Source organism: Tachysurus vachellii, chromosome 1 (genome assembly GCF_030014155.1).
Source record: "Tachysurus vachellii isolate PV-2020 chromosome 1, HZAU_Pvac_v1, whole genome shotgun sequence".
In the NCBI taxonomy this organism is placed as follows: domain Eukaryota; kingdom Metazoa; phylum Chordata; class Actinopteri; order Siluriformes; family Bagridae; genus Tachysurus; species Tachysurus vachellii.
In genome coordinates, this window is record NC_083460.1 from 27,098,243 (window position 1) to 27,116,320 (window position 18,078).

General features: G+C 38.1%; 1 protein-coding gene across 1 annotated transcript in view; it reads left to right on the forward strand.

Annotated features, from left to right (window-relative positions):
- Positions 1-18,078, forward strand: part of unc13a (unc-13 homolog A (C. elegans)) — a 39,416-nt gene that overhangs the window by 18,189 nt on the left and 3,149 nt on the right. The window contains exons 17-41 of the mRNA XM_060880614.1: positions 114-255; positions 383-552; positions 917-1,032; positions 1,199-1,362; positions 1,541-1,694; positions 1,844-1,912; positions 2,257-2,346; positions 2,432-2,566; positions 2,891-3,024; positions 3,169-3,254; positions 3,821-3,947; positions 4,050-4,146; positions 4,859-5,002; positions 5,402-5,479; positions 5,571-5,594; positions 5,804-5,881; positions 5,996-6,084; positions 6,249-6,401; positions 6,704-6,827; positions 9,374-9,403; positions 11,311-11,367; positions 11,445-11,525; positions 11,741-11,888; positions 17,674-17,766; positions 17,876-18,035. Coding sequence (XP_060736597.1) covers positions 114-255; positions 383-552; positions 917-1,032; positions 1,199-1,362; positions 1,541-1,694; positions 1,844-1,912; positions 2,257-2,346; positions 2,432-2,566; positions 2,891-3,024; positions 3,169-3,254; positions 3,821-3,947; positions 4,050-4,146; positions 4,859-5,002; positions 5,402-5,479; positions 5,571-5,594; positions 5,804-5,881; positions 5,996-6,084; positions 6,249-6,401; positions 6,704-6,827; positions 9,374-9,403; positions 11,311-11,367; positions 11,445-11,525; positions 11,741-11,888; positions 17,674-17,766; positions 17,876-18,035 — 2,743 coding nt within the window. The remainder of the gene's footprint in view (positions 1-113; positions 256-382; positions 553-916; positions 1,033-1,198; positions 1,363-1,540; positions 1,695-1,843; positions 1,913-2,256; positions 2,347-2,431; positions 2,567-2,890; positions 3,025-3,168; positions 3,255-3,820; positions 3,948-4,049; positions 4,147-4,858; positions 5,003-5,401; positions 5,480-5,570; positions 5,595-5,803; positions 5,882-5,995; positions 6,085-6,248; positions 6,402-6,703; positions 6,828-9,373; positions 9,404-11,310; positions 11,368-11,444; positions 11,526-11,740; positions 11,889-17,673; positions 17,767-17,875; positions 18,036-18,078) is intronic.

An 18,078-nucleotide genomic window follows, 5' to 3' on the forward strand; every position in this document is an offset into this window, starting at 1 on the left:
TAATTTATATATTAACTGTTGCATTTTTAATTTTTTGGCCATTTTGGCCATCAGCCATTTTGATTCATAAATAAATACATTTAGCTGCACAATAAATCCATTGCTTTCCACAGTTCTGTGTGCACAGGGACTGCAGGCCAAGGATAAAACTGGCTCCAGCGATCCTTATGTAACAGTGCAAGTGGGCAAAACCAAGAAGAGGACCAAGACCATCTATGGCAACCTCAATCCTGTCTGGGATGAGTCCTTCAATTTGTAAGTGCAGCACTCAACCTCTTAGTTTGAAGGATGTCTGTTATAATTTATATTGCATGTACAGTAAAATTATTCTTTTCATTACAATATGAGAGAAGTTGAAACCTGATCTGATGTGTGTTTTCAGTGAGTGCCACAACTCTTCAGACCGGATAAAGGTACGGGTGTGGGACGAGGACGACGACATCAAATCACGTGTTAAGCAGAAGTTCAAGCGAGAGTCAGATGACTTCCTAGGGCAGACTATCATTGAGGTGCGGACACTAAGCGGAGAAATGGATGTGTGGTACAACCTCGGTGAGTGAAACAGATTCAGTTTTCTCTTTCTCCATGACCTGTTTTTGTAACACTAATGATGATGTACCTTAAGAACAGACTGAATTAACCACAACCATAGAGGATAAACTAAGCCGTTGTTCAGTTATATAGGATAATGGAAAAGGGTTATAAAATCCGTTATGTGTCTGTTTGTGACAATCGTAATAACACAGTCTCTAATACTTAATCACTGACTGTTGAATATACCATTATACTGTAATTGCTCTATATCTTTCAGAAACACATTCTTAGAGAGTATTAAAAGTGAACACTACACTATTATAGAAGATCCATTGGTTGCCAATGACAGACATTCATTTCTCTTGGTCTGTTTCCTGTTCAGACAAGCGTACAGACAAGTCTGCTGTGTCAGGAGCTATCCGAATGCACATCAGTGTGGAGATCAAGGGAGAGGAAACAGTGGCCCCTTATCATGTCCAGTACACCTGCCTACATGAGGTCAGTCAACTTCTCTGCATAACAGTTACACATGCAGTTAACAGCGTTTTCTTTACAAATAGAATTTTTTTGTTATTGACAGTAAATCTGTGATGTGTATGAACTTATAGGAGTACCGCATGCCATCCAGTACCTTTTGGATAACGTTATCTCTGTCACCCTGTAGAATCTCTTCCACTATGTGACGGATCTTCAGAACAACGGCGTGGTAAAGATCCCAGATGCTAAAGGCGACGATGCCTGGAAGGTCTACTTTGAAGAGACACCTCAGGAGATTGTGGATGAGTTTGCTATGCGTTATGGAGTGGAATCTATATACCAAGCCATGACGTTAGTTTAAGTGTGAAAAGCATGACTGATAAAAAATTTAAAACATAACAATGTTCAGAATTTTAATGAGAAATTGAAAGTTCATGTCATCAGTTACTTTAGAATGACAAAAGCACTGAGCCAACAGTCATTATGAATGCACAAATACTTATTTTATCTTTTTTCCTGTATTCATTAGACACTTTGCCTGTCTATCATCTAAGTATATGTGCCCAGGAGTGCCAGCAGTGATGAGCACTTTGCTGGCTAACATCAATGCGTACTATGCCCACACCACACAGGCAACCAATAATGTCTCTGCTTCCGACCGTTTCGCCGCATCCAACTTTGGGGTGGGTGACTTGAGCATGCTTATTTTCATAAACATATTTTTGATATATTTAGAAAGCCCGTAATATTTAGTGGTAGCAGGACCTGGACAAAAATAATAAAGTATTGTTGGAATTTTTTGAATGTCATTAATGGGTTATGTGCCTTACAGAAAGAGCGCTTTGTAAAACTCCTGGACCAACTACACAACTCTCTGAGGATTGACCTCTCTATGTACAGGGTACTGTGTACTGTTATTTTATGTTATTGCTTCCATTACTGTGTCTCTCAAATTAATTCTTTCTGTATTTTAGTGTTTATCTTCCTCTCTCTCTCTCTCTCTCTCTCTCTCTTTGTCAGTTTGACTGTCTCTAAAGGCTCTATTTTATCCCCAGACGACAAGACACTTAGAGAGTTTCCTGCAGGCAGAATTCTGTGCTGCCTGATTATAATAATGATGATGGACATGACAGCATTATTAAATAACCAAAAGGATTAGATTTAACTTAGAAAATTAAGCTCTGTCCTCTGAGATTATGCTTTCTAGATCTATTTTTTTTTCTTTTCTTTTTCTGTATGTAACAGAATAATTTCCCAGCCAGTAGTCCTGAAAGGCTGCAGGATCTCAAATCCACAGTGGACTTACTCACTAGTATCACTTTCTTCAGAATGAAGGTATTTTACTCTTTACACTCTAAACACAACAAATCAGTGCATCATTTTGCACCCATTTCAAAATTGCACCCATTTTGTCTCCCAGGTCCAAGAGTTACAGAGTCCTCCTCGTGCCAGTCAGGTTGTGAAAGACTGTGTGAAGGCCTGTCTGAACTCCACATATGAATACATCTTCAACAACTGCCATGAGCTGTATAGCCGTGAATACCAGACTGACCCAGTAAGCAGCATCAGCTCCAAATCTACACTCCATCTAGATTACGGTTTTGTTCGTTCTTTAGGATGTCAGTATGTTATAGTGTCTCCTTAAAATTAAGTACATAGTTGCATATTAATTAAACATGTACAAAATGTGGAAATATTTGCAGGAGCTTTTTTCATGGTCATTATTTATTTTGCTACCATACAGTGGTTGGCCTCATCTGGCTCTCAGGAGCATATTTAGTGGCTTTAATTTTTCAAGTCATTTATCCCAGAGACGTAGCAAAACAAATCTGAGCTTCCAGCTATGGTAAAGTTCCATAACTAGTCTTATTTCATTCAGTCAAAGAAAGGGGAGGTTCCACCTGAAGAACAGGGTCCAAGTATCAAGAATCTTGACTTCTGGTCCAAACTGATCACTCTAATTGTGTCTATCATTGAGGAAGACAAGAACTCCTACACTCCTTGCCTTAACCAGTGAGTTCATCACAAAATCTAACTTCCCTCGTCAATTACATCACATGTTTTTTTATGATTATTGCTTGCTGATTCCAAAACTAGATTTTCCTATATAGGCAGGTTGGGAATGCATTTTTATTACACATTCTCATATCCTCCTAGGTTTCCACAGGAACTGAATGTAGGGAAGATAAGTGCAGAGGTTATGTGGAATCTGTTCGCCCAGGATATGAAGTATGCAATGGAGGGTGAGTGCTGCAAAGTTATTTTCACATCAAAATGCAATAATGCTATTTATATAATTCACAAATGCACATTCTGACTCATAAATCTTCAACTGTGATTCTCATGTTGCCAGTTGCACTGCTACACAATTACACACAATTACAGTTTGAGCATAAGATCTAATTATTATAACATTTTGGGAGGTGTATTCCAACTTTGTTGGTTCCAGAGATCTGAGAGGGCAGAGCCAGGTATATGAGAGCTGAAAGGGTCTGGCAAAACCACAATGTTCTGTCAAAATACTGTTTCTAACATATCTATAAAGGTATAAAGATAGGTATAAAGTACAAACTAAATGTGGGAATAATAACTTAAAAACTGTGACATGATGCGTTCATGCAAAGTTTCTTTCATATCTTGGTACAGATTTATTAAACAAGCTATACATTTCCAGTGGAAACAGTTATGATTTTGGCATATTTATAAAATTTCTATAAATACTATTCATAAAGTTAATTTCTCTAAAGTCTCTATATCCAGCTCCAGCTAGTATGTAATGTAGTATTTTTGTTACCTCTCCTTTTTTCAGAGCATGAAAAGAACCGCCTGTGTAAGAGTGCTGATTACATGAATCTGCACTTCAAAGTGAAATGGCTTTACAATGAGTACTGCAAAGATCTGCCTTTCTTCAAGAGCAGAGTCCCAGAGTACCCAGCGTGAGTGACTCCTGTTCCCGTTATCTTCTCACACATGCATGCACAAACACACACCGACCACATGAAGGTGACATTTAAATCTAATGATCTGTTCATATGCAGGTGGTTCGAACCTTTTGTAATCCAGTGGCTGGATGAGAATGAGGAGGTTTCTCGAGACTTTCTGCATGGAGCTCTGGAAAGGGACAAAAAAGATGGAGTACGTCTGTTGAAAATAACCATAGTTGCTATGTATAATGTCATTGAAATTTGTTAGCATTCCTATGCTAGTCTGGAATAAACATACAATGAATAGATGGCTAGATGAACAGATGGATGGATAAATAAAAAAAAAAACAAATAGCAACAAGAAACACAGTTCATTCATTCATCTTCTACCGTTTATCCGAACTACCTCGGGTCACGGGGAGCCTGTGCCTATCTCAGGCGTCATTGGGCATCAAGGCAGGATACACCCTGGACGGAGTGCCAACCCATCGCAGGGCACACACACACTCTCATTCACTCACGCAATCACACACTATGGACAATTTTCCAGAGATGCCAATCAACCTACCATGCACGTCTTTGGACCGGGGAGGAAACCGGAGTACCCGGAGGAAACCCTCGAGGCACGGGGAGAACATGCAAACTCCACACACACAAGGCGAACGTGCTAACCACTAAGCCACCGTGCCCCCAAGAAACACAGTTATTATTTTTAATTAAGGAATGTCTTAAATAACACAGTTTAAGAAGTAGGATTAGAAAATACTTCACCTGTTTCCCATTTGCAAATCTCTGCTGCATGCATAAGATGTCACACCTGCTGCTGTCTAGCCACAAATACCAGCCACCCTCCTGTCTATCTGGCTGCAAATCTTCCGCAACTTTTCCTCTCCCACTCACTCTTCATTTATTACTCTCCACAGTATCAGCAGACATCAGAACATGCTCTCTTCTCCTGCTCAGTGGTGGATGTCTTTTCCCAACTCAACCAGAGCTTTGAAATTATTAAAAAGTTGGAGTGCCCTGACCCACAGATTGTGGGCCACTACATGAAGCGATTTGCCAAGGTGAATAACAGTAGTGTCCCTAGTAGAATATCTGACTTGTATAATGCTAGTGCATCAGTATCATTATCAACATTTTATAGCAGTTGTCAGCATAAGGTTGCATAATAATTGGACAATAATAGCTCATATTATTATGGCATTATTATGTAACTGTACTGTACATCAGTATTGTGTGTCTGATTGCTTCATGACTATTGTTTGAGTACTTCTTGCAACATAGCTGCTGCTCTCTTTGCTTTTACTATAACTATATCTTCTTGCTCCTGGTTAGCTGATTAAAAAAAGTTGATGCTATAGTACCCATACCACTGGCAGCTCTTTTAACAGCTAAATAAGTGAAGGCAATACAGTATATTGTAGTCAAATATGTAACTGTTTTTTCTGCTTTTTCTGATGCAGACAATAAGCAATGTCCTGCTATCCTATGCCAGCATAATTTCCAGAGATTTCCCAAACCACTGTACCCAGGAAAAAGTGGTAAAAAAAATTTTTAATGTCTTTTACAGTGTTTTCCAAAACAATTTACATAGTTTCCTAATAGCATATTTTTCTTTTCATCCAACTCTAGAATGCAAAAGATGGTGCTGTAAAGGTATGGTTCAGGGCTTTAAATTTGATGAATCAGTTTTTAATCTGTAATTATACAATCCGTTTTAAAGCTTAAAAAAAAGTATGAGCAAATGAATGAGTGAATCATCTCTCTGATTTTAAAGGAGAGATTTGCTGACTGAATTCTTACTGAATATACATTCAAGTGGTATTTTTTATATTTCACAATGTGCAATATTTGGATTTCCACAGCCCTGTATTCTGATTAACAACATTCAGCAACTGCGGGTACAGCTGGAGAAGATGTTTGAGGCAATGGGAGGCAAGGATGTGAGTTAAGCTGTACCATGTGTTCTATAGTAATTTACAGATACACGCAGCCTATGTGAATATTTGCTGGTGCATTGTTGTCTTGGCTTTAACTTCAAATTTTTCTTGTTTTAGCTGAATGTTGAGGCTAGCGACATTTTAAAGGAGCTGCAGGTAAAACTGAACAATGTTCTGGATGACCTGGCCAGGATCTTTGCCACCAGGTGAGACCACCAGTTAGTGCGAGGGATCAGCCAGGATAAAATCTCATGTGAAACCTGATGCTGACACAATGTCTTTTAATGTGTTAGAACTTTAGTTTGAAGCATCTAAGCATTGATTAGCATTTCATAGTAATGTGATTATTATTCTATGGCTGTTTTTCCAGTTTCCAGCCCAACATTGAGGAGAATGTGAAGCAGATGGGAGATATTCTGAGCCAAGTGAAAGGCACAGGCAATGTGCCAGCTAGTGCCTGCAGCAGCGTGGCTCAGGATGCTGACAATGTACTGCAGCCCATCATGGACTTCCTGGACAGCAAGTGAGTTTTCTCTACCAAACCTTCCTCCTACTGGTTTTTATCCAATTTCCTCTCTAAGATACAACCAAGAATAAGACTACAGATCTAGGAAGTGTGTATGCTGACTCTAGATATGGTTATTGCATGGCCATAAACAGAAAGGTGTATTGTTTTTGCCACCCCAGTGTGCCCAGTTTAACTCTTAAGGGTTTTTAAATTAGTATTGGTAGTATATGGTAAAATGTAAAATGGTAAATGTTAAAGATGTAGTGTTGAGATTAAACATCAGATCAGATTTTTTAACTTGTATTTTTTTTTCTCAGCTTGTCACTGTTTGCTAAGATATGTGAGAAGACAGTTCTGAAGCGAGTGCTAAAAGAACTCTGGAAACTTGTCATGAATACTATGGAGAAGACCATTGTTCTGCCTCCTCTAACTGATCAAACGGTGAGAGACTTAAGACATTTTTCAGGCATTTCTTTTCTCTTTGCACCTCTGCATTCATTCTGCATTGGTTGCTCATATTCGTTTGTCTTTAGTTTACTTCTATGGTTATCATGGGTTCACAGGTAATGCCTAGCTAGTGTGATATGGCTAAAATTATAGCTAGAAAAAGATCGTATGCAGAAATACACAGTTGAATATATCAATAGCAGTTGATTGTATTCCTGCTAAAAAAAAAAAGCCCAAGGAAAATATTACTCTATAACATGCAGTGAAGCATGCATTACAGTTTACTAGTGTCAGAATGAGTCTGAAATGTTTTCTGCTTAAAAGTGTTTAATGTCCCCAAAAAAAGCAGCGACAAACACAAGAACTGTGGTGTTTTGGGTAAAACATGTGAGTATCACTATAAGCAGGTATCACTCACTGGCTCAAGAACTCTGAGTAGGAACAAATATGTGTAACCAAAAACCAGTGATAATGTTTCACTTCAGTAAATTCACTGTAGAAAACTTGAAAATTGTCCCTCACTTCTGTTAGTCATCACCATGTCATTTTGATTATGATTATAATTTTCAAAAAGTTAAAGTTCCCTCAGCATTTCCCCTCCCAGTTCACATTGCTAATCTTTGCTTTGCCTCCTGTCACTATATATTTCTAGCTTATATTTAAAACTAATAGATTCTGGTGACTTTTCCATGTCTTGATACTTGTGTGAAAACGGGGTTACACATATTAGAAACTGTTACTAAATATTGCATATTGTTTTCCTGTAAGGATTGTCCCAGCTGCTGAGGTGTGACTAAAATACTCCAGTAACAACCCCCACTGAGACGTTTTTAACAACGTCTGTTCCCTGGCCCACTTGCAAAAATATTTTCCATTCACCTGAAGATACTCAGTATTGGCCTAGGGAGTGCACCATTGTCATCCACTAAAGGCTGCTCTTTGTTCTCTGCTTTTGGTGGCAGTTTTTTAAATAACATTCCTGTTGATGAGATCAGAGACCAGCCTATTTTGTCTTTATACATCTGTTATTTGTGTTATTTTTATTTATTTATTTTTTATTTTTTTATTTTTTTATTTATTTTTACAAAAGAGCCCCATGTCTGTACTCGAAATCCCTAGTTTCTGAAATAATATGTTAAGCTAAAAGCTTCCTAGCTTCTTGCAAGTGTTAACATTGTAACCCAATAGGCATAAAGGCAGAAAAGCTGAAACTGAATGTCAGTGTGAAGACTCAGGGCCTTTTTGATGTTGATGCTGCTTTGTTTTGATGTGGGGCTCTTTGCAGCTTCACTGATCCTTCTTTCTGATTATTATTACATTCTCGCTTGCCCCCCGCTCCTCCTCCTCCTCCTCCTCCACAGATGATAGTAAGTACAGCAGCCCTCCTCTTTGTGCGTCTGTCTGTCCTGCAGTTCGTCAGTACCGGGTGGCCATCCACCCACTCCTTATGCTCTGTGTGGCTGCAAGCCCCCCCTCCTCCCCACCCAGTCTTCATCCTCATCTGTCCATCATGTCTCTTCATCTTACTGTCTCCTTCACCTGCTCTCTCCCTCCCCACTGTTCGGCCTCTTCCTGTTCACCTCTTGTTTTCAGCTGAGGTGGCTGCAGCATGGTGCATTCCTGATTGACTTGATCAAGGCCTTTCCTAATGAATCCTTCAATCTGGTGGCCCCTCCACACTTCTTGTCCTCCTTCTTCTTTTTAATCTTCTATCTTTCACTTACTTTCTCCTCTCTGGAAGTGGCACTCTCCCATGCTTCCACTGTCTCCTGTTCCTCCTTCTGCATTGTGTGGCAGGTTTTTGGCCTGGGTGGCTCTGGTTGTGGCTTGGTGGTTTGGTTAGTAACTTTCACCTGTTTGAACCCCTCTTTCCCCTGTTGGTCTGTTGCTTGTGTTTCAACTCTTGATTCTGATCTACAGTCTTCACTTACCAGAATTTGTTTTGTCAGTCTGTCCTTTTATTGTGCTTTCCTAAAGTGGTTAAGGACAAAATTACTTAATTGTTTTTATTTCAGTCCAAACTAGCTCTCTGACTAAACTGTTTGGGTTTTTTTTTTTTCAATAAAAATTTAGGCCACACGGTAATAATTGTGTTTCCTCTGCAGCGGTTATTCAATATAATGCCCTTGAAATTATTTTGATATTCTTTTAAATATATTTATTTTCTCACTTTTCTTTATTTAGATTTTTTTCCATCATTTGTTTAAGAATATGCTTGTGGTTACTCTAACGATTTAACATTTTCTTCTGTGTGCCAGTTTTTCTGCAGTGATATCAAGTCTCACCAAATCAGGTGGATCAGGGCAGATCAGGCTTAGAGGACTTTAAAACCTTTAATCAGGCCCATCCTAAATGTTTCTGCTGCAAACCAGATACTGTTTTCTATACATCTAAAATTAGAGACATTTAATTTCTTATGTAATACACATATTTGTATGCCGTTATTTGATTGCCTTGTCAGTGTCAGTCCCTGTCATTCAACCAATGTTAGAAAGGTGGAATCACTTCTGGAGTTAATAATGCATTTCCTCTCTTCACAGGGCAGGGTGAAGCTTGCTTGTCACAGTGATGTAAGAACTAAAACCCATTTAGTTCAGTGTGTCCTGTCTTTCTTTCTCTCTCCATTTCTAAATGTCTTTCTTCTCTGTCAAATGGTTCCTTTGTCGAAAACCAGTCATACTAGAGCAACAGTTTCTTTTTTTCTGAGATTTCCTTAGTGGTAGCACTATTCATCTCAAGGTTTCCTGTCATAGTGAATGAAAGATACCAGATTAAATTTTTATCTATTTTTTATCAAGAAAGCTTGTTCTGAACCAGTGGTTCTCATGCCCTCATTTTGAGTACCCTAACCTGCATAATCTCCTTATATTTATTTGTCTGATCAACTAATTATTAATTATTAACCAATAAAGTAATAAATAAATAAATAAATAAATAATTAGATATATTATTAACTACTTGACAGACATTTCTCAAGTGTTCAGAGCCAGGGTTCTCCAGCCAGAGGAACCACTGTATTAATAGTTCATGTAGGTCTCAGTGGTACATATTAATATATATACAAAATAGCACAGTGTGTGTATGTTTATTTATTGAGTGTGTTGTGGATTAAGATCATACTGAAACTGTTTAATAAACAGTTATGAAGGAACAGTGTCCTTACTATTGTGTCATCCAGTTCTACTAGGAAGTCCGCTATGTTGGACAGTATCTTAGTGCCTAATTTGTCTAATTACAAGATCAATGTCTCATAGGCCACAATTTTATTTCCCCTTTTAACTCTTTATACCAGAGGCCAATTTGTGTCTGTATTGGCTATGCCTATATTCATCTTACGACATATTTTTGATGTCACCCTCCACAGTAATTAGTGGTATATCAAAGTAGTAGTAGTAGTAGTAATAATAATAATAATAATAATAATAATAATAATAATAATAATAATAATAATAATAATTAGAAGTTTTTCATAAGTATTTCTTTTTTTTGTCCTATCCTACTAGGTTTAACTGTTATAATATAAAGTTATACTTTTATTGTTGCAGTTGTATACAGTGTTTAATTGTTTTAAAAAAAACTTTAGTTGTGCCGCCCATTTTATCTTTCGACCAATGTTACTGTGTAGAGGTGTGAATTGTTTGCTCAGCAGGGACTTACACCCTTTCCCTTTCCCATCACCTTGCTCACCAGCAGCTAGACACAGAGTTATGATACTCTACACAGTGTCTTGACAAATATAATAACGGTCATGCCAAATAATATATTATTATACTAGTAATAAAAAAAATTATTAATCAAGTTCTCAAAATCTCAAGTTCATTCCACCCCTGGAATGGAGTGTACTGCAAGAAAGGGTTACATGTGAAGTGAAAACTTTCCTGTTCTCTTGTTCTCTTGTGTTTGTGTAATGTTTGTAATGTTTGTTTCCAAGTATACAATTTTGATGTCTGGAGTGAACTTGGTTTTAAGAAATCTGATAAATTTGATTTTCTTCTTCTATTTCTTCTATTTCTTCTGTTATTATTATTATTATTATTATTATTATTATTATTATTATTATTATTATTATTATTATTATTATTATTATGATTATTATTATTATTATTATTATTATCATGTTATTATTATTATGATTGTTGTTATTATTATTATTATTATTATTATTATTATTATTATTATTATTATTAGTTGACCATAGTACTCAAATAGATGGTGGTCCTAATGGATTTTATAGACCTTTCAGCTCTTTCTGTTTGTACACTTATGTAAGTTGTGTCCTCTCTGCATAGCTATGTTTACTGTTTTATGTTACATTCTGTAAATGCTGTCTGTGTGTGTGAAAACACTGTGTATTTGATTTCTTCAGATGTTTCTTAGCAATTTCCTTTTGTGGCTACTTGCCTCATGCTGTTACATGACCTCACCACTATCCTTTCCTTGTTTCTTCTGTCTTTGTTTTATGTGTTACATGCTCCAGGGTACACAGCTCATTTTCAATGCTGCTAAGGAACTTGGCCAGCTTTCCAAGCTTAAGGTAACCTAATGTTAATTATATTTGTGGATAATATAGTTTATGATGATAAGTAAATTTTGTGGGTACCCACCTGACAGGAGCACATGGTGCGTGAAGAGGCAAAGGCTTTATCACCCAAGCAATGTGCAGTTATTGAGTTGGCCTTGGATACCATCAAGGTAAAGCTCTGATTTTTAATATCTCCTAAACATCTCATATACCATTAATTTAGTGTGTTAATATTAAATAATTAATCATTAAAATACATTCTAGCATTTGTTTTCTTCAATGATCAGGGTGTGATTTGGCCTGGTGTGTGTGTGTGTGTGTGTGTGTGTGTGTGTGTTAGACACTGTACAAGGTAGACAGCTCTTAATGCTGCTTTATTTTGTAGCAATATTTCCATGCTGGAGGAGTGGGCTTAAAGAAGACTTTTCTGGAGAAGAGTCCTGACCTGCAGTCTCTCCATTATGCCCTGTCTCTCTACACACAAGCTACAGACAAGCTCATCAAAACCTTTGTCCAGTCACAGAACGCACAGGGTATGCTCTTATTCATCTTGGATTTTGGTGTTCATGAAATAATGTGCATCACAAATAGGGCACCCTTAGTTAGGATCTAATGACTTGACTCATATACTAACTTAAAATACTTGACACATGATAATTCAACACAGACTGATGATTTCTATAAAAACATGAACCGAAAGCTAATAAATTAGGGCTGCAAATCTAAATTTACTTATTTCCGACCTTAATTGTGTGGCTTTGTCAGTTATGTGAGTGTCATGCACAGTAATTTATTGCAGTGCTATTTCGTTTGCAGCTTAAAGTGGTGTAATTAAGCACAACATTAGAAAAAAGGCAAGGAGCCGTTTTGGAAGCAGAGCTGTTTTTATTCAAGTGTTGAACTTTTTAACAGGTGAAACAGAAAAACAAGTGTCTGGTTACAAAAGGTTAAAAAGGGTAACTAAAAAGCCTTAATTTCTTAAACCTTTTTTAAATCACACTACAGACCAATCTTTAATGTCGCAGGTGCTGTCAGTTTATGTTCGAGTTATTGTAGAGTAATGCAGTGCCACATGAGATTAATAACAGTGACAATAATATTTGTACATTTTTAAAATAATTAATCCCAGAGGGAAGTAAATTAAAGTTGTAGTAGCATCTTGATACATTTCACCTCTTCCACCCTAGGCATATTTTTCTATTTGAGTATAACTCAAAAACTACAATGTGTATTTGAATACCATTTTTTTACCATTTCTGCATTTCACCATAAATTTTTTCAAGACTGATTTATCTATTGTGTATCAGAGATATTATAGAGAGTTTTTTTAGAAGTATGTCTAGGCAGACTCTGAGATTTATCATGTATTTAAAGAATTCTGGTACAAAAAAAAAATAAAAGTAATGTGAGATTGCTGCAGAAGTGTTAAAATAAGTGTGTGTGTATTTATATATATATATATATATATATATATATATATATATATATATATATATATATATATATATATATATGCTAGATGGACTGATAGACAAATAGATATTCTAGATAGACTGAGAGACAGTATTTATGATGATAGACAATTATAGTGCATCTATTTTCTGACATTTACAACCATTAATACTATACCCAGTATAATGTGTAATAATATAATAATATTTTACATACATCCAATAAAAACCCTAAACATTATGACTAATGATTGACTCAAATTTATGATTTGAACAGCATTCCTTCCTCTGCTTAAATTGATCTCTGTCATATGTTCTGTAAGGAGACAGAGACTTTTCTGGGGACTGGTGTACTTCTCCTCTACTTCCTTTTTTTTCAGTATCTGTTATTGTAGTCATGCGTATGCTATGGGAATCCTGACACAGTTTGGTTTTCAGTGCCTCTGGCAGAGAAGCCCATTTAATGAAAGATCACTTGAAATGTAATTAGAATAAATGTCATTCCTTTAGCTAAGCAATTAAATACATTTACAAAGGATTGAATGTAATGTAGTATGTGTGTGTTGAGTGAAAGCCAGAGCAGATTATTAAAAGACTGAATGAAGCTGAATCTGTATTACACTTTATCAAAAAACCCTATAAGGGCTTGAAGTGCTTATTGAACTGCTGGTTTGTCTTTTTGTCTCTTTCTCTCTTTCTTTATCAATTCCTCTTGCTTTCCTCTTCCTCTTTTACTTTGTTTCTCTGTTTCCTTTATTTTCTCTTTTTTTTTAATTGTTTTGTTATCTCTCTATACATCCTGCCCTTCCTTGTCTTTCACCAGTTCATGGAGGGAAGGGGATAAGGTTCACCCATAGCGAGGATGTGTACCCCGAAAAGGGTACGTCTACTAAGGGCTCTTACTCTGCACCACTAAGGACCAGTGGCCCAGCCGAAAGCTTCTCTAAGATGATTTTCAGATCATGTGCATCCCGTTCAAATGGCCCAAACGCATGCCCTGAAATCACTCATATCCTCCCACAGAGGCAGTCTCAGCACTGCCTTGCATGTACAAGGTCTTTTGGACTGACTTGCTGTATGTGCACATACATTGGTTGGACATGTATAATGGCACAACAAGATGTGCGTGTGTGTGTAGGTGTGTGTGTTTTATCATGGTGGGAACCAAACGTCCTCACAAGAATAGGAAAATCTGACAGTTTTGAACTTTCTGTCTGTTTCCTACAAGAAAAAATACATTTAAAAAAAAATCAACAACGTGTGAGTGAGAAAGAGAGAAATGTGCACAATGTTAAAGGGTAGTTCAAGATTTTCCTTGGCTCAGTCATGTTCACACGTATGTGGGGGTCTTGGTTGGACGGCGCATAGCTGGCAGCAAGCAAACTGAAGCAACAAATGACTGAGATGATCGAATCTTTTTGGACAGTTTTTTCTTCTGTAGTGTGAGAATGCTGCAGATTCTGTTGCTCATCAGATCATGTGTATTTATTTCATTACTCCATTTGAGTAATGAAGTAGGTGGGGGCACGGTGGCTTAGTGGTTAGCATGTTCGCCTCACACCTCCAGGGTTGGGGGTTCGATTCCTGCCTCCGCCTTGTGTGTGTGGAGTTTGCATGTTCTCCCCGTGCCGTCCTCTGGGTACTCCGGTTTCCTCCCCCGGTCCAAAGACATGCATGGTAGGTTGATTGGCATCTCTGGAAAATTGTCCGTAGTGTGTGAGTGAATGAGAGTGTGAATGTGTGCCCTGCGATGGGTTGGCACTCCGTCCAGGGTGTATCCTGCCTTGATGCCCGATGACGCCTGAGATAGGCACAGGCTCCCCGTGACCCGAGGTAGTTCGGATAAGCAGTAGAAAATGAGTGAGTGAGAGAGTGAGTAATGAAGCAGGGACAGTTCTTTTCATACCTAAAACACTCAAGAATACTGTCCTGATGGAAAAGGTCTTTTCCTGAATGGCCCTGTCTACAGGGCTTATTGAATGTTTCGATGGGGATGTACATTGTGCAAACACAGCCTCTACACAGCCAGCCCCTTGAAGTAGCCCCTATAGTTACGTTTTCCCCAGTCTGCATTTAGAATCACTTTATAAGTGTGGCACAAATGTGGAACAAATCAAATATTACACAAAGAGTCCTAAAGCATTCTCAGTGCAATCCTTCTCACAAGTTTTGTGAATACTGCAGTCAGAATAACTTCACAAAAGTACACAGCAGCCTAAATAGCTATTTTTAGCTTACTTTGCCTACTGCAGAATAGATCAGTGAGTGCCTGCTGAATTTTGCTGTCTAACTGGGCCATGGTGCAGAGAGTCAAATGTGGATATCACCCTCAACCCCTGCTCTTGCGTACCTTTAAGCAAAACACAATAAGAGAAGCCTTGCCACATAGAGTGTTGTCAACAGCCTCTTTCCAACACATTTACCCAGCCAAATGGTGAATAGATTTTGAGTGCGTATTTGTGTGTGAGTGCGTGCGTGCGATGCATGTGTTTGGATCCACTTGAATCCATGGGGAGAGGCGAACGACTTTACTGCCCCCTGCTGGACGAATGAGCCATACCTGTTTGCATGTTGCCCCTCCCCACTACTTTTTCAACATCAGTGGCATGGAGCAAAAGCTCAGTAAGCTCAGGCACTCTTCTTACTAACACACACATTCTGTTGGAGGGGTGCCATAAACACACTAGGGGAGTAATATTGTACCTGTATCTATATTCAGATGTAAATGAAGAGAGGGTGTGGTCTAAAATATAAAGGGGATTGTTTACTTGTTGTTTGTTTTCTCCTGAACTTCTAAAGTTCAATCATTGAATTTTGGGCCAGTTTTGATAGAAATGGGGTAGAAATGTAGTTTTAATTGGTGCTCAATGAGGCAATGTTTAGGTCATAAGCAAAACAATTTTATCTCTTATTCAAATCTGTATTTGTACCATATAATTCTGAATAATGTATTTGTATTTGCTTTATGTTCCTGAAGAATTTTTTTTGTTTTAGCTAAATGACTTTACTATCGGGTTTACTATCTTGCCTTGATCCCATGGCTACATAGCACAGTGTAACCCCTCTAGCAGAATGTTTATTACACACACACCTTGCAGTGGGTGCTAGGACTGATCATTCAGAGGTGATGGTTCTATCCCTGAAAGTCTGTAGGTGATGAGGAAATAAGCACGTTTCGGCATGTCCCTGCCTGAGTTTAATCCAGTGGAAGAGTGTTCTGTGCAATGCCCTTTTTTCTTCCATTGTTGGAGCAATGAATCCACCACTTTCCTTCTCCTTAGTTACAGACCTGCACAGAACAAGTAAATACCCACAGCATGTGTGCAGATCAAATGCAGATCTCACATAAAGTGGGCCCCTATATGGTTATTTTAGCTGTCTTTTGGTTCATTTTGCATGAGCATAGTTTCAATTGGTATATTTATGAATTACAATACAGCATACAACTTTGTGAAAACTGAAGTCTGTACCAACCGGTGCGCTATTTAAGGTTTAAAAATTCCCTGAGCTTATAAATGGCTCAGTATCATTTCACCATCTTACTGTGTGTCCACCACATCTGTTAGGATTATCACAGACAAGAGTTCTAACAATTTTCCTGTACTGAGTTAATCTACACTATATTGCCAAATGTTTTGGGACATCACTCCAAACCATAGAATTCAGGTCATCCAACCACTTCCATGTATAAAATCAAGCACCTAAACATGCAGACTACTTCTACAAACATTTGTGGAAGAATGGGCCAACTTTCTCATGAGTCAGTAGCTACAGATCTCCTTGTGTGGCCTACAGATTAGCTCAAGAATAGTGCATAGAGAGCTTCATGGAATGGTTTTCCATGGCTGAGCAGCTGCATCCAAGCCTTAGATCACCAAGTGCAATGAAAAGAGTCAGATGCAGTGGTGTAAAGCACTCTGCCACTGAACTCTAGAGCAGTGGACATGTGTTCGCTGAACTGACGAATCATACTTTTCTGTCTAGCGCATGAGAAGGAGAGCTGTCCTTTTCTGTCTAGCCAGGAGAACAGTATTTGCCTGACTCATAAAGACATGAATGAGCGAGTTTGGTGTGGAGGAACTCGACCGGTCCTTCACATAGTCCTCAACCCGATAGGACACCTTTGGGATGAATTAGAGTGGAGACAGTGAGCCAGGCCTTCTCGTCCAACATCAGTGACTAACTTCACAAATGAGCTTCTAGAGGAATGGTCAAAAATTCCCATAAACACTCCCAAACCATGTGGAAAGCTTTCCCAGAAGAGTTGAAGCTGTTATAGGTCCAAAGGGTGGGCCAACTCCATATTAAACCCTACTGATTAAGAATGGGATGTCATTAAAGCTCATGTGCATGTAAAGGCAGTATAGTGTACTTTTTAATATACTTTTACATTTACATTTCTGGCATTTGGCAGACACCCTTATCCAGAGTGACTTACAGTTTATACAACTGAGCAATTGAGGTTTAAGGGCCTTGCTCAGGGGCCCAGCAGTGGCAGATTGGTGGACCTGTTATTCGAACTCATGACCTTCCGGTCAGTAGTCCAGCACCTTAACCACTAGGCTACCACGTCCCTTTTGGCAATATAATGTAGTTTATGTGAAATGTAATGATTCTATTCTACATTCATTGTAATATTTTGACGACCTATCGGTTTTAGTATTGCATATATCACTAAACCGTCACACACTATAACAAATATTGTGTAAACATTTATCTTACTTGAATATGTAATAATACTACGTTCTTCCACTGACATAATATCCTTTCATTTGTAGCTAGTCATCTTTAAAATATACATAAAACAGAGCAAGTGCTGAGATGAGATCCTTATTTGTGAGCGTTCTTATCTTCCACTTCTTCACAGGCTCTGGGGTGGATGATGCTGTGGGAGAGGTGTCTATTCATGTGGAGATCTTCACTCATCCCAACACAGGCGAACACAAGGTCACAGTAAAAGGTCAGCGGTACTTCTAACCAGTTTTGGAACATTTCTTCAGGATTAACTCTTCTGGATGGGTTGCTTCATTGTAAAGAAACGTTATGAGCCAAAATGCCTCTCTTCGTAGTGGTTGCTGCAAACGACCTGAGGTGGCAGACGTCTGGAATATTCCGACCATTCGTGGAGGTCTACATCATTGGCCCCCACCTTAGTGATAAGAAAAGGAAGTATGCCACTAAATCTAAGAACAACAGTTGGGCTCCCAAATACAACGAAACGTTCACATTGTGAGTATCATCTTTAAAAAATGTTATTAGCAACTTATTAATA